Here is a 25,797-nt window from a genome sequence, read left to right as displayed (position 1 = left end):
AAGCTCCTCTGAAGATTCTAATACACCAGAGCTGAGAACCCCTTGGATTAAGTCATTATGTCCCTAAGACCCTTGTTAACCTGCCTGTCTTTCATCTGGATGAGTACACGTCAAGCTCTCATTATTTTCCATGGCTTAGGTTTTACAGGCATCAGAGGGAAGATTCCTGGAGCCAGAGCTGAGAACCCCTTGGATTAAGTCATTATGTCCCTAAGACCCTTGTTAACCTGCCTGTCTTTCATCTGGATGAGTACACGTCAAGCTCTCATTATTTTCCATGGCTTAGGTTTTACAGACATCAGAGGGAAGATTCCTGGGGGTCAGAGGTGGGAATGAGGCACTGAGGAAATAAATTCTGTTAGAAAAAGCCAGCGCAGATTAGAATCGGATTTGCATGGAAAGCCCTAAGGGGCTTTAGAAAATCAGGGGCAAAATAAAGAAAGTGGGCAACTCCGAAAAGGTCACTGAAAGGAAAAAAGAAGATGAGTTCAAAGATCAAAGCTCTACCTAAGCCTGACCCTATTTCCACTATCTTTTCTCCTCTCTTCAATTGTCCTTTTTATGTCCATTTTTCCAATGCAGGGGAGAACGTCACATGCCAAGATCCTATCATAGGTGTTGGGGAACCCGGAAAAGTCATCCAGAAGCTTTGCCAGTTCTCTAATGTTCCCAGAATCCCTGGGAGTCCCATTGGCGGGATCATAACTTACAGATGTGTGGGCTCCCAGTGGAAGGTTAAGAAAAACAACTGCATCTCTGCCCCCATAAATACTCTGCTCCAGCTGGCTGAGGTGATTCTTTTTTTTTTTTTTTTAGAAGATGTTGGGGTAGGAGTTTATTAATTTATTTTATTTATTTTTGCTGTGTTGCGTCTTCGTTTCTGTGCGAGGGCTTTCTCTAGTTGCGGCAAGCGGGGGCCACTCTTCATCGCAGTGCGCGGGCCTCTCACTGTTACGGCCTCTCTCGTTGCGGAGCACAGGCTCCAGATGCGCAGGCTCAGCAGCCGTGGCTCACGGGCCCAGCCGCTCCGCGGCATGTGGGATCCTCCCAGACCAGGGCTCGAACCCGTGTCCCCTGCATTAGCAGGCAGACTCTCAACCACTGCGCCACCAGGGAAGCCCCCTGAGGTGATTCTTAAACACTTGACTCTGAACTCTTGGTGGGGAGGTGTGTCTAGCTGATCCTATTTCTCAGCACTTAGGAAAACGGGCTTTGAGCTGCTTGGTGTTGCTCTCAAAGCTATACCTATTTAATTCCAAAGAAGATGCAACCCTAGAAATGCTGAATATTTTGCTTGAATCCAAATATGGAGGCAGCGAAATACGTGTTCTGCCCTAGGACCAGCTGTACAGCGTCACCTTGACTTCTTAATACCTTGTTTCCATTACCTCCAAGATGGAAGTCGTGTTATCCCCTCTAACTGCTCTCCTTTGAAGAATTTTTATATCAAGCTAATAGCGGTAATCTTTTCAGAAAGGGGAGCAACACAAAAAGTAAGGTTCATCAGTCAAAAAAATAGTTGGGCTTTACGCTTTTACAAGTCTGAGATTTCCTTAATCCTTAGAGGTAGCCTATAGTTATAGAAGGGCCTAGCTGACCTCTCTTACCTAGAATAGAGGTTACTGCCATGTGGTAGGAAAAACATGTTTCACTTCATCAAAATAAATATAAATTACCTCTCATACTTAGGTTGCTGAAAGTTCGAGACGCCTAAAATTCCATGAGTTACAATAAATGAGGCAATTAGTGGGGTTATAGCTCATGGTAACATCTTCAGACCGTGAGCTATATTTGGAGCTAACATCTGGTTAGCTCCAAATCCTTGCATCCTGTGAAGAAGGACTGAGAAAAAAGGGTGATATTGGTTTGCATTTTATCTAATTATCTCTTGTCTCACATCAAATTCCTTTAAAATACCGACTATGTATAAAGCGTTATTATAGGTGCTATCAGGGTAAAGAGGCCAAATTAAAACTTGACCTCTGATTGGATATGGAATATAGATGTTATATATGTATTAATTGGGGCTAGGATAATCAGGAAGTTCTGCTTGAAAAACGTGGTATCTGAGTTAGACCTTGATGGGTAAAGCATCGGGAATATAAACTATCCCAATTGAGGAAGATAGAAATTATAATTTGAACTCAACATTGGGCCCTGGTCCCAATTCTAGATACTACATACCCCTTCAATGGAAAGGGGGCATGCTGACCTATCATGCTCCGTCTAATTTATCCATTCAACATATGGTATTGAATACCTACTACATACGAAGTTAAGTGACTATGTTAGGGATTATGGGATATGAGAAGATACAAAGAAATGCAACACATGGTTCCCATTGTTAAGGAGCTTATCATTTAATGGGAGAGAGATTGAAATTAAAACACAGGATGACATTGGTAGAGATGTCACAAATGTAAATTCCGTTAAGTAAAACAAATACTTCTGCATTCAGAGGAAGAAACTCCCCTGGGTTAGAACACTCATCAAAGTTCTTTATGGAGAAGACCAACTTTTAATTCATTCTTTAATTATAGTGAGGAGTCAGATAGTTAGAAAACACAAATGTGATCATTATAGATAAGGTGACCATATAATTTATCATCCAAACCAGGATACTTTTTACTTTTTGGTTTTTTTGTTTGTGTGTGTGTGTTTGTTTTATTGAAGTAGAGTTAATTTACAATGTTGCGTTAGGGAAAAGAATCTAAAAAAGAATATTTCAGATTCTTTTCCCTTACAGGTTATTACAAAATATTGAGTATAGTTCCCTGTGCTATACAGTAGGTCCTTGTTGGTCCTAATTTTCCCTCCCCGCCTTTCCCCTTTGGTAACCTTAAGTTTGATTTCTATGTATATGGGTCTATTTCTGTTTTGTATATAAGTTCATTTGTATCATTTTTGAAAATAAAAGAGGACACTATTTATAATTACACTGGGACATCAGATGTAAACCAGAACTGTCCCAGGAAATTTGGGATAGAAACGTCAGAGTGGCAAATGTGCTTTCATACAATCAAGTGACAATTTCATGCAACTTTAATCTAGTTCTCTAGCAGTCATATCTACTTCCCTTCCTTTTTCTTTTCAACTAGTCTTCAGGTTGACATATGCTCTACTGTTCCCCTTCTGTGTGTGAGGTCTCATGTAATATTCTATTCTGAAGAGCAAGCACAGTTTAAGAGATAAGTACATTACCTTATGGGATATACTTATGAGAACGGAGGAATCAAAAAGGAAACTCAGATGTGAGAGATTTTTGTCATGGATGTATCAGCAGTATTTGATGACTGATGGGCAAGTTTTTTGTTTTTTTTCTGTGTCGGCTTTTGTTTTACTAGGCTTTGATGAAGAGCCCCTCTCAGGATGAGAAGCTCCCTTCATACCTAAAGAATCTTTCCATTAGCACAAACCAGGTGAAACTTGAAGTCAAGTCATTTCCTGGGAGCCTGGGAGCCATTATTAACATCCTTGATTTGCTCTCAACAGTTCCAACCCAAGTGAATTCAGAAATGATGATGGTGAGTTTGCTTAAGCCTTGCAGGAGTTTGGGGTCTTGTCTTTTCATCCCTCAGGACTTGGGGTCAAGAAACATAACTTCTCTCCATTGCAACTTCTCTGTCTTTTCCCGAACAACGCTTTGCCAGCTCTGGCTTTTAGCATATCAGTGAATATTTTCAGTGTACATTTTGGGATCTTAAGATTTCTCTGGAGAAGGTCTGTTTTAGTTTCTTCATTAAAAGAGAATGAATTCTTACCTGCTTTCTAAGAAAACTAGGAGTGAAAGGTTTTCAGAATATGTACAAGGTGGGATTCTCAATGGTCTCTCACAAAACATGATCTTTGAAGCAATCCGCATTCTGAGAGGAAAGAGAATTCACCCACCAGAATTCACATGAAGAGACTTTAATGAAGGGATACTTACAGAGGTAAAACCAGGAATTTAAAAAAAAAAAAAAAAGGTGTAACGCACCCAGAGACCAGCGACATTTAGAAGCCCTTACTACCCTGAGGATTAAGGTGGGAAGGAGAGGAAATAGTGCACCCATAGCTTTGGAGGAGGGGTCACTGAGCAGGAACTACAGTATTGGAAGTATGTAACTATCACCAAAGGTGTGCTGAGAGTGAAATGAAGGTGCAGCGGGTAGCAGGAAAAATATATCTCAGCTTCTTTCTTCTCTCATCCTCTCATCTCCCGCCGCTGCTTCTCATTGGCCAAACCCAACCGGAGGTAACTGGCAAGCAGCTTGGGTACCAGGAGTCTAAGGAGCTTGTACAGATTTCCTAGGGCTGCTGTAACAAATTGCTTCATTCCAACCTCTGGCTTTGTCTTCACATGACCTTCTCTTCTTCTCCATGTACCTTCTCCTCTTCTGTCTCTTATAAGGATACTTGGATTTAGGGCCCATTTAGGTAATCCAGGTTGATTTTTCTCTCAAGATCCTTAATTACATCTACAAAGATGCTTTCTCCAAATGAGGTTTTCTCCAAATAAGGGCCACCATTCACCTAACTGCAGGGCTCATCATTTCAGAGAACAGAACAAGGCAAAGAAGGGCAGAGAGAAAAAGCCACTTCTCTCCATGGAGAGAAGCCACAAATGACAATTCCAGGTTTATGGGAGAGAGAATCAAAATGTTGAGCTAAAAAGAAAGATGCCTTTAACAACACTCCCATGGCGTGTTTGATGCTTAGCATTTGAGAGGGGCTTCTGAGACAACCTCACCCTTGCTGGTGAGATACCACCCACCCAAAAGCCTTTACAGGCTTGAGATTTAAAATAAAATAAAACAATAAATAAATATCTCTGTCAGCCCGCTGAGTCGACCTTAGTGAGAGGTGGGGGCAGTTCTCACCGTCACGACTGCTAAATGTTTAGTAAGTCTCACAGTTGTGAGGGCCCATCCCCTGCTAATTCCCTCCATAAGAAGGTGGATCAGAGTCCTCCACAGCCTGGGATGCTGCATTTTTCTCTTCTATTTTCTTCTTCCCTGTACGCACTTAATGAGTTTCCAGGGAGATGTTCTCTTCTTCTCTCTTATGATTGAAAACATTCGGTTGGTTTGATCCCATGCCTTGTCAATTACAGCACGTCCTCTCCACGGTCAACGTCATCCTCGGCAAACCCATTTTGAATACCTGGATGATGTCACAACAGCAAAAGACCAATCAGAGCTCACAGTTACTGGATTCATTGGAAAGATTTTCCCGAGCCTTGCGGTCAGAAGATAGCACCATCTCCCAACCTAATGTTCAGATGAAGAGCATGGTCATAAAATCTGGCCACCCCAAATCCTACACACAGAGCTTTGTTTTCTTAGACTCTGAGCTCTGGGGCAATGTGACCATTAATGAATGCCAGCTGGAACACCTGCAGCCAGATTCATTTATCGTCACCGTGGCTTTCCCAACTCTCAAAACCATCCTCGCCCAGGATGTCCCAGGAAAGACTTTTGCAAACAGCCTAGTAATGACAACCACTGTCAGCCACAATCTAACCGCGCCATCGCCATTCAGGATTTCGATGACCTTCAAAAACAACAACCCTTCGGGCGGGGTACCGAGGTGTGTCTTCTGGAACTTCAACCTCGCCAACCACACGGGGGGGTGGGACAGCAGCGGGTGTTATGTTAAAGAAGTCACCGAGGACAGTGTGTCCTGCAGTTGTGACCACCTCACATCCTTCTCCATCCTCATGTCCCCTGATTCCCCGGACCCTGATTCTCTCCTGAAAATCCTGCTGGATATCATTTCCTACATCGGGCTGTGCTTTTCCATCTTGAGCTTGGCGGCTTGCCTCGCTGTGGAAGCCGTGGTGTGGAAATCGGTCACCAAGAACCGGACTTCCTCCATGCGCCACATCTGCATCGTGAACATCGCGGCCTCCCTTCTGGTCGCCGACGTCTGGTTCATCGTGGCTGCCGCCGTCCACAACTACCGCTACCCGCTCAACCAGATGGCCTGTGTGGCTGCCACCTTCTTCGTCCACTTCTCCTACCTCAGCGTCTTCTTCTGGATGCTGACTCTGGGCCTCATGCTCTTCTACCGGTTGGTTTTCATCCTGCATGACACGAGCAAGTCCATTCAGAAGGCCATTGCGTTTTCTCTCGGCTACGGTTGCCCTCTGGTCATCTCCGTCATCACGGTGGGGGCCACCCAGCCCCGGGAGGTCTACACGAGGAAAAATGCCTGTTGGCTCAACTGGGAGGACACCAAGGCCCTGCTGGCCTTCGTTATCCCAGCACTGATCATTGTGGTGGTCAATGTGACCATCACGGTCGTGGTCATCACCAAGATCCTGAGACCTTCCATCGGGGACAAGCCGAGCAGGCAGGAGAAAAGCAGCCTGTTCCAGATCACCAAGAGCCTTGGGGTCCTCACACCGCTCTTGGGGCTCACCTGGGGTTTCGGTCTCGCCACCGTGTTCCAGGGGAGCAATGCTGTCTTCCATATTGTATTTACCCTCCTCAATGCCTTCCAGGTACGTTCTGCAGGGCAGCACTCTCAGGAAGGATCTATAATGATAGAAACACAAACAGGGGTAGGAACGGGGAAGGACTTTTGTTCATAGGAGGCCCTAGCCCTAAAGAACAGTAATGACAAGAAGTCAGTGAGATAGAAAGGGCGCATTCCTCTGCTCCCATGGAACCGCATGCCTCTTATCACCTGCATTATAATTTAGTTGCCTACGCACCTCTCTTCTAAGTGCCCTGATAATACAAATAGGAGGAAAGTCCCTTCCCTACGCTGGATTTTGCTATTTATCTAACATTATCTTGATGCCGTTTATTATCTCCTAAATGAAAATACCACCGTTAAACCAAACAATCTCTCCAGTTAATTTCCACTAGCATTAAATGAGCTCTGCCTTGGTGAGGTCAGGGGCAGCGTCTGTCTTATTTATCAGTACATTCCTAGTGCCTGCAAAGACCTTGGCACAGACTAGATGCTCAGTCATGAGCACCTTGGCAAATGCAATGAAGGCTCTGTACCACATAGTGGGTTCTCAGGCAACGTTTTTCTGAAGGATGAAAGAATGAATGCTCTATGTAAGGTAGACATTTTGCTCCATTATGTGGAAATGAAAAAGACATTCTCTTTGCTCTCCAGCAGCACGTAACTATAATACAAGCCACATTGTTAGGTGGGCTTTAGCAGAGGTACAGACAACAAGCCTTTGGAGCACAAGGAAGGGGATGCTTAATTCTGATTCAACCAGTGGTAGGCCTAGGTCCCCATGAGCTGGTGAGGATCCAGGGCATCTGGAGGTGATGCCGAGACGTTGCCCTAGATGCTAACGCCAAGACCATGCAAATTCTAACTTCTGCTACTGGGCCCATGGCTCCAAACTCTAAGGCTCATGTCTAATGATGTTTATAATATGCCTTGACTAGAAGGGACTGATTATTCCACCTCATGCCCTATGTTCTCATCACAACTACATGAGGGCTACTGTAGACATAAAAGGTATGTTTAATAACATAACCAGCAGGATCTCCAGCGCACAATTGGGTGGAAATAGGGAAATGGAAAATATCCTTATGACATTATAACATCAGAGGTCCCTTGGTGTGGACCTACTACATCATTGTCATCTACTGGACCATAAATGCAGATGTGGAAAGAGGTAATACAAATTTTATGACAGGTGAACAATACTTCCTAGTTTGCTAGACTAGAATATGATTAATATAATTAATATGATTAAAATGCACTTCTTCCCAATTCTTTTTTCAGGGATTATTCATTTTACTCTTTGGATGCCTTTGGGATCAGAAGGTAAGAACAGTGACAGTCATGATTCTAGAAAAGTCTACATTGCAGTGACATGTTGAGTTGACAATGGCTTCTTTTAAATGATGCAGGTACAGGAAGCCTTGCTGAATAAGTTTTCACTGTCGAGATGGTCTTCACAGCACTCAAAGGTAAATACTTCCTTTGTAGAGACTTACACAAACTCCTCTCTCTCCACTACCAGTTATAACATAGATTATTCCACTGTGTTTTCTTCTTACCTGATTCTGCCTATTAAACATAGTCATGGAACAGAACTAGCATTAAGATGCTGTCCCCACATCTTTAAATAGAGGTTACAAATAGCACAGATAATATCAACTGGAGGTTAAAACCAAATTTCAATGAGAAGTACTCTTCTGGGGAAACTCAAGGCCATAAAGAACAAAATTTGAAGAAGAACGATGAATAGAATTTTCTGTAGTTCATCTTGGAAGATAACTATTGCACTTAAATATATTTGTTTTCCTATGTCAGAAGCTAGTAAACCCTATCGAACAGTAAAAAATGTATTTGGAAGCTATTTCCCTCCTACCGGTGGTGATGTTACAGTGTTTCAAAAGGTGGCTCCCCTGCTTAGTTTGTCTGAAATAGAAATTCATGCTCATCCAGGCTCTCTCCTTAAAGTGAAATGAAAGATGCAGTCAGTGACCCCCGGCAGGCAGCAAACAAATCATCCTACAGATCAAAACTGGGCCTTGGTCTAACACGTTTGCTGTGTAATTCTTCTTTTCTTTTCTAGTCAACATCCCTAGGTTCATCCACTCCAGTATTTTCTATGAGTTCTCCAATATCAAGAAGATTTAACAATTTGTTTGGTAAGACAGGTACGTGCTGACCTCTAGATGTTTCCTGGCTTGACCTAAACGTATTTGCCCTGGGGGGAATCTCACGCCCCTACTGTCCCACTGCCCACTTCATGGCATTGACCCTTAATGGCCTTATTTGGGGCAGAGGTTAAGTACTTGCTTATATTTTCCCAAACACCCAAGGGGTTGGTACAGAGGGCAGTTGCCTTCAACCTGTGGAGAGCTCTCCATAAAAACTGTATCCACCGTAAAACTGGGAACTGTAAATTGCTGGCCTGGTCAAACACGGAGTTCTCTTCTATTCCTGTTATATAAGAATAGGTCGGTCATGTTTACGGGTTACAGGGCAGCGAAGAATATATTTAGAGAATCCTACCATAGGATCCCATGCTGTGAGTTTCATTTCCCTTTTTTTCCCCTTTTCTTTTTCTGGAGTGTGCTTCTGTTACACACTGACATTTATAAAACTGTGCAAACATATGAGGGATCACCCAAGTTAGCTGTTCTGTTAGGGGCGTGGCTCAGTGAACGTTTCCTCCTTGTAGACATAAGATAAAGCATGTTAATGACTTTGGGCAGTGGGTTTCAGCTGTTCTGGCAAGCTGAAACTCCTGTCCCATGTCACCACCACCTCCTCCCCTTAGGAAAATAGGCACCAGACTTCCTTTCAGCTCCTCAAAACTGAACAAATCTCACAAATGAAGACATGTATCAAATGTATCAAAAGCCTTCCTGACTAAAGCTTTTCATATAAAGCAAATTTTGAGGATGCCTATTAATTATTGAAACTCCAGAGAACCTGGTGTTTTGAGCTTCATTTTGATGCATGGCTCGTGAAACTGGAGGACCTTCACTTTTGATTGGACCTGTTGTGAAATGATCAAATCTCCAGGGTCTGTTAGAACTATTCCCTTTGGCCAGCACTGTCCCCGGATCATGTTTATCGTTTGCATTAAAGCAAGAACAGTGAAAACTCTGTGAAACGATTCCACAGAATCAGAATTATGCAATATGTAAGGTCAGTAAAATGTATTCATTGTTTCTGAGCCAGTCAGGTCAAGAGTTGGGGTCCTGTTCCCGAGGTCTCGGGGCCTGAGGGCCCCAGCCATTGCCACTTAGCCTTTCAGGGTCATTAATGCAGATCCAGGTTGGCCTATCTGAGGGGTCCATAATCACTGTAACTTTGGTTTGTGTTGTCAGCAGCGACAAAGGGCCCCCCAGGCAATGATGGAAACCTTGTTAGCCGTGGCAGTCCGCCCATCTGATGGTAGGGTGGGGCACTGTGTCGCTTCCCCTGCCCAACACACAGCCCGTACCGTCCCCGTGTTCAGTCCCCACCCCCCCTGCTGACACGAGCCTGTGCAGTAGCTCGCAGGCCACCCGCCCTGCTACACTCATCCTCAGCGCTCTTGTTGGCATTCTCTGACTCCTGCTGCTTTTTCGGTCCTGCCTTTTCTTCTCCTGTAATTTTCTCTTTTCTTTCCTTTTCTCCCTTTGCCCAGCTCAGTCCCCAGGCCCCTCCCAAGAGCTTCCCGAAGTCACACCAACCCAAAGGGACCAGGGATATTCCCTCCCACGGATGCCCCCAAGCCAGTGCATGTGGTGGCATGCAGAGGGCTGCCCCTGTCGCGATCTCCCTGTCTTTTGTAGAAATCTGGCTGCTGGTATGATGTGAAATAGTTAGTGCTTGTCTTGTCGGCCGCCACGCATGCTTGAGAACAGCTTTGTTTGTTCTCCAGGACTTCTGGGTCTGGGGAGGAGGGCAGGCATGTGTTCCTATCCAGGCATGGCCTGAGCTTACCTGGCTCCTGGAGTAGAGCGCCCCCTGGTCCATGAGCAGAGGTTCACACCCTGGTAATCATGAAGACTTGGCCTTCAGCTGAGCTGCTGTTCTGTTTTTCAGGAACATACAATGTTTCCACCCCGGAAATAACCAGCTCATCCCTGGAAAACACATCCAGTGCTTATTCATTGCTCAACTAAGAACAGGAGAATCCAGCCCATGGAACCTCTTGGGGAACAGTGGACGTTCTCTGAAAAAGAGATCCTTACCAAGCCATGGATAAAACGTTTTCTCCGCAGGCTTCAGGCAACAGATGCTGAAGAGACTTTTTCATTAGGGAAGGGGCTTTCTTTTGTAAATACAGACTAAAAGGAATTGTTACATTTATGTTGCAGCCCTACCCCCACCCCTTGTGTGATACCGAATGTGTATAGTATTTAAGTGAAACTCAAGCCAACTTCTCTGTCTATATTGTAAAATAGAATTTCAGAGACATTTTTACTTTTCACACCCTGGGCCCAAAGATAAGCTTTGATTAAAATAATAAGTGAAAGGCTAGGACCTAGGAAATACTTCAGTGAATTCTAGGAAGGAAGGAAGGAAGGCAAGAAGAAAGGAAGAAAGAAGGGAGAGATGGAGGAAACTAGAAGGAAAAGAAAAAAATAGAGAACAACATAAGGACCATATTTTAAGATTTCCATGTTAATGACCTAATACAATTGCTTCTCAGGTGCTGCAACACTGAAAATTCAAAAATGACTCCAAAATGGAAATGGAAAATTAGCCGTGGAGAAACTTCAATATCTTCCTGGTATTTCCTTAGTTAAGAGGGACCAAAAAAAAAAACAAAAGCAATGAAAAAATTAGGGAGGAAATTATATCAAAGATGCTTTCAAGTGGATGATAATATTTACAAGAAATTCATGGAAGAAGACATGATTCTCCTGATGCTAAACATATACACATATGCTACTGTATGTTAAGGTTGGAGCTAAGTGGAATGAATAGACAGAGAAAGTGTGATGGCCATGCCTTATTAGATCACAGCAGACCAACTGCTGATTACACTTTTATAGTTTAGCAGAAAAGGCTTATGTTTTGCTTCCACTTTTTGAAAGCAAAAAAAATATATTTTTATATCCATTCATTTCCAAATGTGATATATTGCACTGAAATACAGAACCCCCCTCTACTGTCATATATTAACAGCTTTAACCAGGTACTTTTCTGTGCATGATAGAATAGATTTTCATGACCTTACAGCATTGTATATTATTATTGTTGTAGTTACTGTGGATTTAGGGACCCTGGGTGTGTTGTATAGCTCTCTATGTATTAATTCTTTCAGTTCCTAAGTTCCTAGACCAATATACATTAAGAGTTTTCTACTGTCTAATTCGTGTTTATTTCAACCACGTGGAAATCTTCTAGAAAGAAATTTTACAACCAGCTAGTCTGTGCTTCTGATGACACTTTACCTTGATGAACAGATGGTGAAGATTGTTTGTGAATTATGTGCATGTGTGTATTTTGCTTGTGTGTGTGCAGTTCATAAAAATACAAAGATTAAAATAGCATCCTTATCAAAGTTAACCACGTAATGCCGTGGAGCAACTAAGCCCGCACGTCACAACTACTGAAGCCCGTGTGCCTACAGCCCGTGCTCCGCAACAAGAGAAGCCACGACAATGAGAAGCCCGCGCACCGCAATGAAGAGTAGCCCCCGCTCGCCACAACTAGAGAAAGCCTGTACACAGCAACAAAGACCCAACGCAGCCAAAATAAATAAATTAATCTTAAAAAAAATGTTAACCATGTACCGTAGCCACAGCAACCGTACATTCCAAATCAAAGTTGGATCCCAGGGAGACAGTGAAACAGAACAAAAATGTGGGGCTTCTCTGAAAATGTGGGTTGTGTGGTCTTCATAAGGACAAATTTAAACGGGTCCAACCACCAGGAAGAAAGGCCAAAAGAGTCCGAGATTCAGCAACCATTTATTTATTGAGGTTGGAAAGAGTATTCTGTAAATGTTTTAACTCTTTAAAATCTCTTCCGTTTATTTTAAATTTTAAATTCCATTTTCATCTCTCTTTTCTTTATGGAGAGGGGGAGGTGAGACAGAAGTCCTAATGTTTCAAGGAAATGAACTCTTTTTTCATACCTATTCACAAACGACGCAGACATCTACGCCCACATTTGCCTGCAAATTGTCACATCATTATCCCAGCTGAATAGTTCATTATTTAAAGTCCCTAAAGGAAATGATTGTCAGGCTTAACATTTTTCAGGGAATGATCAACTTTGGGCAGAGTTTGGTACTTAGAAGACAGACCCAGAGGTTAGGAGGATGAACTGAATTAGATTTAGCTATTAGGGAAAGCACGGCGTTGCTGCTGTGGCCTCTGGGGTTCTATCAGTGCGGACTGAGGCAGGGTTAGACAGTATGTTAGCACGGCCACCTTGATGTGATCGGCCAGGGAAAGCACAGCACCCTGGAGGCTGTGGGTCTCGTGTTCAAAACCACAAAGTGACAAGAAACACTGACCTTCCACCCGCTTCTGTAGGGATCCTTTGGGAATCATTGTGTTTGACTTTGTGAAGGGGACCTCTGTAATGACAGGAGCCTTCAGCAGGGCTCCCCAGGACGTGGATCTGGCTCTCTCTCCACGTTGATTACCATGGAGGGGGGGCACGTTCACTACCCCCAACACACACACACACACACAGAGGTGTGCACGTACGTCCCACCTTTCAAGTCACAGCGCAGGATCCAAGTCCCAGGAAAGCTATACAAACAAAACATTGGAGAAATACAATAACTGCTGGTTTTCTGCTCAACTGCAAGACACATAGTTCAGCCACTGCTCTTTGCCAAGAAGATCCTAAAATAAGCCACAGAATTCAAAATTGTACAAAAGAGTGGTCCGTGCATCTGTAAATTACATGAAAGCCGGAGCTGTGCTTGGTCCCAAGGTCACCAGTTCTCAATCAGCAAGGATTCCGAGGCTTTTCACAGCAGATTTCCGAGGGAAGGGAGAACATGGGCTCTGGTTTTGATACAAAGTGAGATATGGGGTCAACTTCACTTGGAAAGTGGGCAATACTTCCCCCACGTCCCTGAAATCTCTCAGTGTATAAAGTCCGTTCCATGGGCCAAAACCTTCTTGCATTAAGGGATGTTCTATGAAGTCAGTTTCTTGCAAAGGGATCTGTGCTAATGCTTCAGAGGTTGTGAGGTTGGAGCATTCACCAATGAGCAATGAATATAAACTACAGAAATATTCTAAGCCCAGTATAATATTCTAAGGCCAGTGCAACACATCATCTCTTGATGATCTCTTGATACATGAGTCATGTATCTGCCATTCTCCTTCCCATGCCTTACTGTTTACTTGGAGAAAGAGGTAAATACAGGTCCATGGGGATTTCAGGATGTAGGTTGCTAAGGCCAGAAATTAAGAAGCACTGTGGGAAGTCATAGCCCTTTGTGGTTTATCTAGGGACCTTCAGAGAGGTTGGAAGACTGAAAAAAAAAGTTTCATGGAGACGAGAAAGATTATAGCAACCAGCAAGAACAGGTGGGGGAAGGAGTTATTCTGAGGCAAGTGGAACAGAAAGTCACGACCATTTGAGAAGACAAAAGGAAACAAGTGTGGTCATAGAAATGCCATGTAGGCATAGAAATGCCATGTAGGTGGAATGCATTTTATTTGTGGCAGGTGAAGGTGATGTTAAATGGGGCTCTGCACCCCTAAGAGAAAGTCAATAACTCAGGCCAACAGAACTCTGATTCCCTGAGTGTCCAAAATAAAGGAGGGGCTTTCAGTGGGTCTGTCTCTCTCACATATTTTCTGAACGCCAGTGAAAATAGTGTCTCATCATTTCAAAGATGTTAGCTTTGGAATGAGATGCTACAGGTTTCTAATTTATGACTTGGGATTTTCAGCCGTGTCTTAATAGCATGCCAGCATACAGCTCTGTGTCTTTTCTGTGCTTATAACAATAAAAATCTAACAAGATCGAGTGAAGTTTTCTTTATATAAATTGTCTGTGCTCTTGGAATAGGCTACTGCTGTTGTTTCAGGCTTCCCCACGTTCACCAGAATTTAATTCCGTCTTCTTCAGTGAATGGTCACATCTATTCTTCAGGTATGGGGGCGAGGGTGAGGGGTGTCAGAAATTCACAGCTGAGCTCAGCTGGCTGACAGAGCTGATGTCTTTCCTCACACCATCCACACTCCCACTCAGCATGTGGAGTCCAGAAGCTTAAGAGGCTTTAAACAGGGGACCTGGAAGTAATGCTTTCAGGACCTGACTGTCTGGGAAACAAATAAACAAATGCCTGTTCTGACATTTGGGTGTGGCTTGGTTGGAATTTTCATGGACAGCCAAAAACAGAGCCCCATGGGTTCTGTTAGCAACAGATATTTCTGCAACATGGTCCTGTATTTCCTGTATTCGTTTTCTACTGCTTTGTAACATACTACTGCAAACTTAGAAGCTGAAAACCACACCTGTTTGTTATCACGCAGTTTCTGGGCATGGCTTAACCTGGTCCTCTGCTCAGGGTCTCATCAGGCTGAACTCAAGTTGTTGGCCAGGGCTGCGGTCTCATCTGAGAGCTGGGGTCCTCCTCTGAGCTCAGTGATTGCTTGGCAGAATTTCATTCTTTGTAGTTAATAGGACTGAGGTCCTTAGCTCCTGGAGGCATCCAACCATCCCCTGCCATGTGGTCTTCTCCCAATAAGGCAGTTTTCTTCTTCAAAGTCAACAGAAGAGCTTCTATGCTGCTTTGAATCTCTGTGACTTCTTCGGTCTCTGATCTCCAGACCCTCTTTTAAAGGACTCACCTGATTAGGTCTGGCCCACCCACGATAATCTCCCTTGAGATTAACTCAAAGCCAGGTGATTAGGGACCTTAATTACATCCGCAGAATTCCTTCACCTTTGCCCTGTGATGTAATCTACTCATGGGAGTGACATCTCATCAGAGTCACAGGTCTGGCTCCCAGTGCAGGGGAGAAGATGATACAAGCTATTTCTTCAGATTCTTTAAAAAAACAAAGTTAGGGATTTCCCTGGTGGCACAGCGGTTAAGAATCCGCCTGCCAATGCAGGCGACATGGGTTCGAGCCCCGGTCCGGGAAGATCCCACATGCCACGGAGCAACTAAAGCTGTGCGCCACAACTACTGAGCCTGTGCTCTACAGCCCGTGAGCCACAACTACTGAGCCCATGTGCCACAACTACTGAAGCCCGCGTGCCTAGAGCCCATGCTCCACAACAAGAGAAGCCACCACAGTGAGAAGCCTGTGCACCGCAACAAAGAGTAACCCCCACTCGCCACAACTAGGGAAAGCCCAAGCACAGCAACGAAGACCCAACACAGCCAAAAATAAATTAATAATTTAAAAAAAGTTAAGGACCCAGCACTGCTCTGTAGAATCTGTATGAGGCCTAAGCTGCAGATATGTGACCTGCAAACTTTCCTTTGTCCATAAGAGTAATCACACTGCGAAGGGTCTCTCTGGCAGTATCAGTAATAAGGCTTGTGTGCTGCAAATATATCAACGTTATTCTGTCTGCTGAATATGCAAATGTGACAGAAGGCACCCTTCCCAAGGGGATGGCTTCCAGCTGTGTGGAAATTCAGGAAAAGTGCCGTGTGGGAAAGCTTGATTTGTCCAGATGAAAAGAGGCACACAACTCCGTAGCAGACCGCCTTCCCCACGCGGTGTGCGTCTGGTGTGGCAGGTAGAGTGAGCCCAGGAGCTCTAATGTACTCAGTCTAAAGTACGTTTGACATTTAGGCCAACAGGGCAGAGATCTGAGTACACAGGTGCTGGCCTGTTCTCTAAGCTTTTGTTCATCTGACCTCCCACTCCTTAAAAACCAAGTCAAAGTGCTCCTCCTATGCTGGGCACTTCTCATCCTCAAAGTTTCCCACCCCACCCCCACCAATGACGTGCTGCCACCTGCAGCCCGTGCCTGGAACTGGAAACGTTTTCATACCTCAGGAGACGCATCCCTCTCTCACGGCGTTAACCTGCCATCACATGCTTGCATGGGTCACAGGACTTTGTCTGGAATTGTCTGCTCTTTTGCCCTGATGTTTGTCTTTTCTTTTGTTTCTGTGTGTGTGTGTGCATATTTTTACATTTATTTTTTGGCTGCACCGCACGGCAAGCAGGATCTTAGTTCCCCGACAAGGGATGGAACCCGTGCCCCGTGCACTGGAAACATGTTATGGTCCAGCCATAACCACTGGACCGCCAGGGAATTCCCTACCCTGATGTTTTTCTTTGAAAGATAATGTATACATCATTTGGAAAGGAAATTGTTTAGTTTTGTATTTTGAAGACCTTTCCCCCTGGCTTTATGAAGTTTATTCATATAAACAGGAAGAAAAGCATGCTTCCTACGAATACGTTATGTGAAAAGGAATGCAGCCGTCTTTGAACTACTCAGGAAGGCTGGGAACGCTGCACGGTCTGGTAGAACGCTAAGTCACGTGTACTTTTCATTTTTAAGGAGTCACTTTACAAAAAGTAAGTTGATAAAATGAATTGCAGTAATACATTTGGCTTAACCCAACAGATCTAAAATCTTAGCATTTCAAGATGTAATTTATGTGAACTTCTCTTTTTTTTTTTTGCGGTACGCGGGCCTCTCACTGTTGTGGCCTCTCCCGTGGCGGAGCACAGGCTCCGGACGCGCAGGCTCAGCGGCCATGGCTCACGGGCCCAGCCGCTCCGCGGCATGTGGGATCTTCCCGGACCGGGGCACGAACCTGTGTCCCCTGCATCGGCAGGCGGACTCTCAACCACTGCACCACCAGGGAAGCCCTGTAAACTTCTTGATGAGATATTTTACATTCCTTTTTTTTTTTTGATACTAAGTGTTCACAATCTAGTGTGTGTTTTACTCCACAAGTGCCCAGCACATTTCCAGGGCTAAGGAGCCACGTGTATCTAGAAGCTACTACACTGGGAAACACATATTTGAAGCACAAATCAGAGATAAATGCATTCTGCTATTCTGCTTCCTTTCTCTATACGAACAGCAGGGTAGGAAAATGAATTTAAAACAGGCCTGTACCACAGCATCCGGGCTGGTCTTTGCAGAGATGCTTACACATATGGGAGGTGGAGGGGACATAAATCCGTAAGGCCCCAAATACTTCTCTTCCGTATAACTCCTGCCCCTCCAAGCTGGCCTGAAAGCCACACTGTTATAAACTGTCCTTGGAGATTATTGACAAGCACGGAATCAGCCCCAGAAAACTGCAGCCTCGCATCTTTCCCAGAAAGGAGGAAGGGCCGGGAGATCCGCATCAGTCTTCTTTCCTGGAGGACAAGCTTACTGTCTCATTGGTGTGGCGTAGCAGAAAGAACACGGCTCCCAGAACAGAAAGACACCTTTCCTCACTCCCCTGGGCCCTTCACTGAAGTTCTCTGGTCCTTGGTTTGCTCATCTAGAAAATAGGGATCATTCTAATTACCTCTCAAGGCTGTTGTCAGGCCCCCAAACCATAGTTTATAGGAACATGTTTTGGAAACGAAGTACTATGCAAATAATAGATTACCTCCATTATCTCTTTGAAAGGCAGAGAGAGGCTGACGACAGGGGAGCCTTGGGGAGGGGACAGTAAGCTCTGATGACCCTAGTGAGTGTCCAGGGGCATTCTAGGCCTGGGTGTCGAGGGTCATCAGGAGAGCCCTGAATTAGGATGGGTAGGGCACGCTTCATGCCGTACCCATGAGGGAGTGAGATGGCACTCACCAAATGGTTGGCTTTGAAGATTTCCTTCAAGATGATCCTATATGTGACAAGATGATTTTTCTTAAGAGGCCCAAAGCACACATGCAGGTTGGCAGTCTTTGGACAATGTTGCTCCAAGACATGCCTTTACATGGACCTTCTGTGCTTCCCAAAAGGGTCCAGGGCCTCTTCTGGAGTCCCGGGCGTGACTCAGCCCCCGGCACACACAGCCCAGTGGGCATATATTGGGCCTCTGTTGCCCAGCAGTGTAGGGAGGACCCTGAGAGGCCCAGGCCTGCTCTACGACCCCAGGTGTCTTCAGAACCCTCCTGCAGGTGGGGACACCCTGCAGCTCAACTTCCAGCTGTGACTGCTTCAGGGTCCTTTGAGCTCAGGTCCCAGAAGATGGAAGTCTGGGGAAGTGGGAGAGCCTGTGATGAGTGGGTCCCCAGGGGAGGCATGCTCTGAGCACTGTCTCCCCAGCATCAAATGGACCCACGTAGCAGACTTCAGGTGCCCCTCCTTCCAGGAGCAGCAGCCTCCCTCACAGGCCACCTGCCCCTCCGGAGCTTCATCGCAAACCATCCCTTATCTCTGCTGGTGTCAAGCAGTGGCCAAGAGGAGAGAATGGAATTGCCCCCTGGGCCAGGCCTGTAACATAGCCACCGCCACCTCCAGTACCCGTGGTACTGAAGGAAGCGACGATGAAGCCCCTGATTACTTCCCATTTACCAACCTCACCGCCCCATCTTTCCTTCTGTCCCGGTGGACAGATGTCTAAGTCTATTCTGTGGCACATTCTAGAGAGGAAACAATTTTCTTGACTCTATTCTTACTGAATACGGAGCAGACAGAAAAAGAAAGACGAAAAGATGGGCACGATTACTAAAGCCCGCCCTGGGCCAGACCCCTGTTATTTGTCTCCGAATACTATTTTCCCATGTGGGCTGTGTGTGGTCTACTTACAGGCACCTTGTCTATGTTTAGAATAATGATCTAGACATCTATTCTTTCCGTTTCACCTGCAAACTTTGCGATGAAGAGTTGAAAGGTCATGAGTGTTCCCCCTGCAAGAATGGGCCAAGGATGGGGGTTACTCAACTCCGTTTCCACCCCAGGGTTTTTATTTTTTAATGCAGAGCCAAGTCCCAAAGGAAGTATGCTGGTGACTATTAGAAACTAAATAGAACAAACCCAGGAGTCCAGAAAAAAAAAAAAAAAAGGCTTTTTCTCAGCATGAAAAGAAACAGGAACGGATTGGGCAAGTCCTAGGCAGACTGCTGTCACAGCCCACTTCCCAGGATCCAGGGATGACTCTGGGTCCCGCCTTTTTGGAAACTAATTTTAATGGGTACCATCCTCCGTCCTCCATCCTGCCAAATCGCCCCAACCTCCGGCAGCGGTGGCAAGAGGCGTTTGATTTTGATTAACCGAGGAAATTCGTACATCCCTTTACTGCTTTTCTGGAACTGTGAGCGCTTCCCATGCCCAGAGGCGCTCTGTTCACAGCTGTCCTGGTCAGGGCAGCCCTGACGGGATGGCCAACTGGGCTGATGAGTGACAGCTGGCCTCCAAGCTCCGGCTCCTCCCCAGCAGTCCGCCAGCTTCTCCTGAGGCTTGATCACCACCTGGTGGTCATTAGAGGAAGCGCCTCCCTGAGCCCCTTGACAGAACCTCAAAGGTGTGCAGCTACTGTGGGCCCGTGGATGAAGAGCCTGGAGGGCAGCGTGCAGAGGACAAGTAACTTGGGACTATGAACAGAATGACAGAAACCAGGCACGAAAGAATCACTCTCTGTCCCCACCTCCTAACACGTCTATATCAATATTATGGGGTTTCCCTGGTCGCGCACTGAGAGGACCGCGTACCAAAAAAAAAAAAAAAAAAAAAACAGTTTATGATCCTTGCAGGAGGAAAAGAAATGATGTAGAAAGAGATGTCAAGGTATGGGGAGAGCCAGCATTCCAGGCACATAGTTCCAGTAGGTGTGATGGGTTTTACTGGCAGGTGTACATTTCTGCGAGATACTAGCCAGGATAGCTCCCTCCTTCTGTTTTTTCTCCTTCCTCACGGACAGAATCTTATTTATAGACCTAAAGGCAAAGCTAAAAGCAGCCCCAGAAATCACCCAGTCCCCCCATTCCAGACAGGAGTGTGGAAGGTAGTTTGAGAAATAAAGATGGGTGCCTTCCATGTTTCACAGGACCCTCACACTTGCCCATCAATGCACCTGCAAGAGGATGAGCCAGGACGGTCTTATTCTCTTTTCTCATTCACCCACAGAAACCTACTGCCGGGCTGAGCTTTCATTTTCAATCTGTGGTGAATCCGCCGCTGTCCTAGGGCTAAGTGACACTCCAGCCAGCAGCTGGTAAGTTTATAGTCTAGTCTCCAGACACACGATGAAGAGGAGGCTGCTCGCTCTGCCAGCTGAAGTGTGATCCAAGAAGATTCAGGAGAAGTAAACAGTACCACTGCCAAAGGGCTGGCCCTTAGGGCAGAGGGACAAGCTGACCTGGGCTTGCATAAGAGGCATATGACTTCTGACTGCGGGAGAGTGTCATATGCCTGGGATATTACTCATACCCTCAGGATAGCTGTCAGCCCTTCTGCCTAACATGGGACACCCCTCTAACAGAAAACAAAATCACAAGGAGAGATGAGGCTTAACATGTACCAGGCTCCAGGAGAGGGACACAGCAAATGACATGAAATTTACCCTCCACTGAAAATGGCTGTTAACTATCTATATTAACTAACATTTATTGAGTTCTTACCATGTGTTTGGTGCTGTCCTAGCATCTCATTTAAGCCTGACAACAAACCCTTCTAGGGTTGACTAAATATTCTTTTTCTCTTTATTTTACAGATGAATAAACTAAGCACAGAGAGGTTAATCACTTGCCCAGGGTCACACAGTTCAAGAATGGTAGAGTCAGCTGTTGAATGCAGAATGTCTGACCTAGAATGTGTGCACGTCACCACCACACTGCTGCTTCCCTGCGATGCACGCAGACCCCCACAGCAGGGAGAGCTCCGAGCACAGAAAATGAGAGAGGGACAACGTGGTGATAGAAAGGATGGAGAACTTAAGGCATCTCCAACCTTAATCCTGCTTTATAATCTCATCTCAGGGCAGCCCAGAGCATAATGGCCGGCGTTCTGGGCAAACATGGAACGACTTCCTTTTCTGGTCTCTGATGGAGCATGAAAGGACGCCAGCTATGTTGCTTTATGGAAAGTAGAGTTGCTCCGCTATGGGAAATAGCTACATGGACCCTGGAGGAAGCCATGAAATGGAGCTTTTGACTTTGCCACATCTTGCCCTGTCAGTAACCCAACTCCTAAGTGTTCGTGGCCCACAGTCTGCCCTTACCTGTCTGGGGAATCTGTCAAAGCACCTCCACACCATCCAGACATTTTTAGCCTGTATCCCAGCGTTCTCAGGACCACATTAGCCGGCCGATATTTTAGGGCAATAATTAATTTTAATTCATCCACAAATAACTTAAATTTCATAAAGGCCTCTCAGACACACCAACACAAAGGCATGTGAGCAATCTGGGGGCAGTTACGCCTCCTGGCTCTCTTCAAATTACATGTCATAGGACATGGCTAATACTTTGCACTTCTACTTTGTTTCTTATATTTATCTCTTTCAGATTTCATAATAACTCTCCAGTAAGAAGCCAGTACTTGGAAATGATCAAAGATTTATCTAAAGACACAGATAACTAGAACCAATTAAAAAAAAAAGAAAGTAGATCCCCCATTAGCCAACTGGTCGACTCCCCAAAGGGAGCAGCTTGAGCGTACCTGCCATGTTAATCTTTACTCTTCATGCAAAAGAGTTTCCATGGGGTTCCACTGACCAGTGCTCCTATGTTTATTCTTGCCACAGACAGAGCAAGCATTCTCAGAATGCTGGATGCCATTTAGACACACAGGAGGAGACTACGATTTCCTAGGGATGAAGTGTATTCCCGAGGCTGTGTCTGAACACACGTGGACCAACTGACCTTGGTCCTAATCAATGTGGCTACATCATGATTTCCCGTATGATGGGCAGAGTGAAGCAGCGGCTGATTTGCTACTTGGATTCTTTGAATTCTCGGCTTCGGTTTGCAGCGTGAACGCATCGTGTTGTGCATTAGTGTTGACTGACAGCCGATCTGGTTGCGTAAGTGGTGGGGAAGAGCTTGTGCTCTGGAGCCAGACCTTGTGCTTTCCAATGGTCAGCCCAGCGTGTCTTAGCTTTGCGACCTTGGGTAAAGTCTCTTGTGACTCTATTTCCACAACACAAAAGGGGATAATAACTGGACAGGTCTGACAGATGCCTGTGAAGAGTTGCTTCTTATAAAGGCCCCAGAAGAGTATCTGGCAAGCAGTGACTATGGAATGAATTTAGCCATGATCATTTTGTATCAAACTGTGTGTATGTGTTTAGAAATTACACACACACACAGGAGAGAGAACCCAGATTCAGATACAATCTCTACTCAGGATCAAAATACATATAACCTCCCCATGTTTGCATTTAATTCATCATTAGGAGTTTTTGAAAGTAACCCTGAAGATACATGACATCCAAAATCATCATTTTGCCAAGGTTTGACTTTAAAATCATGCCCATTATGAAGCCGGAAAGGAAGAATAAGTCACTGAGCAAAATAAGGGAGGCTGATGAACTCATCAGCATATGCGTCTCAATTCAAGTTTATAATCTTATGTAGTATAACATTTTATTTAACCTTAGACTCATCCCAGTTATTTCCCCTCTTTACAGATGAGCCAATTATGTGCTGCAGCAGTTGAGTCACTTAAAGATCTCTCTGGGGCTTCCCTGGTGGCGCGGTGGTGGAGAGTCCGCCTGCCGATGCAGGGGACACGGGTTCGTGCCCCGGTCCGGGGAGATCCCACATGCCGCGGAGCGGCTGGGCCCGTGAGCCATGGCCGCTGGGCCTGCGCGTCCGGAGCCTGTGCTCCGCAACGGGAGAGGCCACAGCAGGGAGAGGCCCGCGTACCACGCACACAAAAAAGATCTCTCTGTTACAAATAATGAAACCACAACTCAGACGAGTTGAAGCGGGCGTGGACATTTATTAGCTCCTGTAACTGGGGAAGATACTGGATTGGTACACCTGCAGGCTCAGCTGGGTTCAGGGGCTCAAACAATGCTCTGAGTTCTTTTTCTCCCTTTGTGGCTTTGTCTCCCTCTGTGTGTTTATTTCATTCCAAGACAGATCTTCAAGGAAAAAAATCTATGGGGCCTATGAACCAGAGTCTCAGATCTAAAAGGAAGAGAAACTCTTTTCTTCCCCATCGGTACGTGCGCCTACAGCAGAGCAAGGAATTGTGATGGACTTAACCTGAGCCATGTGCCGGCCCCGCAGAAACCATCTTAACAGTGAGGACTACATCTGCTGTGAGCAACACAGATGCAAAATCGTGGCCACTTAAAATTCAAGTTTATTCCTCTAGCCAAAAAAGCGTGGAGGTAAGCAGTCCAAGACTGCCATGGCAGGCTCAGATCCACGTGGCTCTCAGGGTTTCAGTACTTCCTGTCTTTTTGTTCTGCCCTTCCCAGGGTACAACATAGCCCCACATGGCAGGATAAAGAATAGGGTGGGGGAAGCATGAGACATTTTCAGACTTTCAGACTCCTCTGATTCAGCCCCACTACATAAGGCCAAGGAATCCAAGTACACGCATACAGAGAGGGCTTCCCAGTTTTTCACATGACTTAGCTAAATCCCAAATCCCACACTGCCTAAGGACGTTGAAATGCTTACTTCTCTATCCACCTCCCCATGACAGATGCCTACGCATCCAGCAACAACTCAACTCCTCAAAAGAATAAAGTATCTGCTAATCCTCCTGGTATGATGGAGAACTGCAGGCCCAGAGAAAAGCTAAATACACTGTCTGCTCTGTGACGAGCCAGATTCCTAATCAATCATGCAGTCAACAGGGCTGACTGCACATCATCAATGGAGATGAACCGAGATGGTGGGTATGGTGCTGGTGCTGAGAAATATCAAAATGTTTTCCCCTCGGCCTGGTTACCTCCTTGTCATTGTTCTAGCAGTTTTCATTTCTAATACTAGATCAAAATTCTAAGTTACCCTTGACATCTGGGCTTCTGCTTCCTTCAGAGAGAACTCAGGTGTACAGGAAATGTTGTCCTCTGTTTAGGATGGGGTCTCTCCTCTGGGCTGGACCAGATCTAAGCCAGGCATGGCCCAGAGCACATTTCCTTCGAATAAAACAAAAGAAAGACCATAGCAGCAACCACCGTGCCTGGAGCTCCCTTCTGAGGAGACGCAGGGGTGTGGAGGGAACACCTTCTCCAAGCCCAGCCTTAAAGTCAGTTGTGGATTTGCAGGGCTGTGAAGCATGTAGAGAAGCAAAGCTGCAGGTTATTTCCGATTTGGTTTTTGGAGATGAAGACTGGCTGGGTGGCCGGGTAGCTTCTCATCTACTCTGAAAATTAAACAGCACACTTTGCATATACTTTTCACTCTACCTTCTTATCCATAATCCCATTTTATTACTCTGTAACCCTGCAGATGTTAAAGTGGGCTGGGAGGAGCTAGTCAACTATTACTTTCGTTTGACAGATTAGGAAACAAAGACCAAGAGCATGTGTGATTTTATGATAGTTGCAGAGCTGGTTAGATGGCCCATCCAAGCCTGCAGCCAGGGAGCCCGATGTCCAGACCTCCTTTCTATCCACTAAAGCAGCAGTTCTCAGCATCAGCATCACCTGGGAACCTGCGAGAAGTGCAAATTCTTAGACCCTACCCCCGATCTACTGAATCAGAAATTCTCAGGGTGGTGCCTATGATCTGTGTTTTAACCAGCCCTCCAGGGGATACTGATGCACCTCAGGCTGGAGAGTCGGTGCTGGGACTGGAGGTTGCACGTACTCCAAACTCTTCTCACACCTTTGCATTAAAGGGACCCTTCTTAACCCCTCGCGTTTATTTCCAGAGTGGTCATGAAATATGTACTTAGAAAGCTGGTAACTGAAAGCCTGGACCATTCAGGCTCCTTGAAATATTTTCTTTTAGTAAACTTCTAGAGCCAGCTCTCTGTGAGGCTTGTGCTGGTTAGGGATGGAAACCTCAGCTTTCCTTCTTACTTGATCTCTCTTGGAACTTTCTTGCCGTAGTTTCTTGTAGTTTTGTCTCCTAGGAACCACGGAAAGAAAGTATGTCTACAAATACTCCCTTTAAATTCTCTTCTACCTGATACTTTCAATTTGTTAATAATTTTATACACGAACAGTATATAAATATACTTTATTTTTTAAATATTTATTTATTTATAGTTTTGGCTCCGTTGGGTCTTAGTTGAGGCACGCGGAATCTTCGTTGCAGTGCGCGGGCTTCTCTCTAGTTGTGGCGCACGGGCTCCAGAGTGCGTGGGCTCTGTAGCTGTGGTGCGTGGGCTCAGCAGTTGCAGCCAGGCTTAGTTGCCCCGCGGCATGTGGGATCTTAGTTCCCCGAACAGGGATCGCACCTGCATCCCCTTCATCGGAAGGCGGATTCTTTACCACTGGACCACCAGGGAAGTCCCTTAAAATGTACTTTAAAATTTAAAAAGATCTGACAAAGAGCTTTCCATACACACACACACACA

At 45.4% G+C, this 25,797-nt stretch overlaps 1 protein-coding gene across 7 annotated transcripts in view; it reads left to right on the top strand.

Moving 5' to 3' along the window:
- ADGRF5 (adhesion G protein-coupled receptor F5) overlaps nucleotides 1–11,785 on the top strand; it is a 108,987-nt gene extending 97,202 nt beyond the window's left edge. For 5 of the 7 annotated variants that reach the window (XM_060163052.1, XM_060163056.1, XM_060163053.1 and 2 more), the window contains 7 exons: nucleotides 583–791; nucleotides 3,345–3,524; nucleotides 5,093–6,484; nucleotides 7,741–7,782; nucleotides 7,869–7,928; nucleotides 8,540–8,624; nucleotides 10,510–11,785. In XM_060163052.1, coding sequence (XP_060019035.1) covers nucleotides 583–791; nucleotides 3,345–3,524; nucleotides 5,093–6,484; nucleotides 7,741–7,782; nucleotides 7,869–7,928; nucleotides 8,540–8,624; nucleotides 10,510–10,589 — 2,048 coding nt within the window. In that variant the 3' untranslated portion in view covers nucleotides 10,590–11,785. Of the gene's footprint in view, nucleotides 1–582; nucleotides 792–3,344; nucleotides 3,525–5,092; nucleotides 6,485–7,740; nucleotides 7,783–7,868; nucleotides 7,929–8,539; nucleotides 8,625–9,806; nucleotides 9,874–10,509 lie in introns of all 7 variants that reach the window. The other 2 variants (XM_060163054.1, XM_060163058.1) reach the window with 2 other exon arrangements.
- Nucleotides 11,786–25,797: the final 14,012 nt, after the last annotated feature.

The sequence above is a fragment of the Lagenorhynchus albirostris genome, chromosome 10, assembly GCF_949774975.1.
Source record: "Lagenorhynchus albirostris chromosome 10, mLagAlb1.1, whole genome shotgun sequence".
Lineage (NCBI taxonomy): Eukaryota > Metazoa > Chordata > Mammalia > Artiodactyla > Delphinidae > Lagenorhynchus > Lagenorhynchus albirostris.
This window is presented reverse-complemented; position numbering and strand designations above follow the sequence as displayed.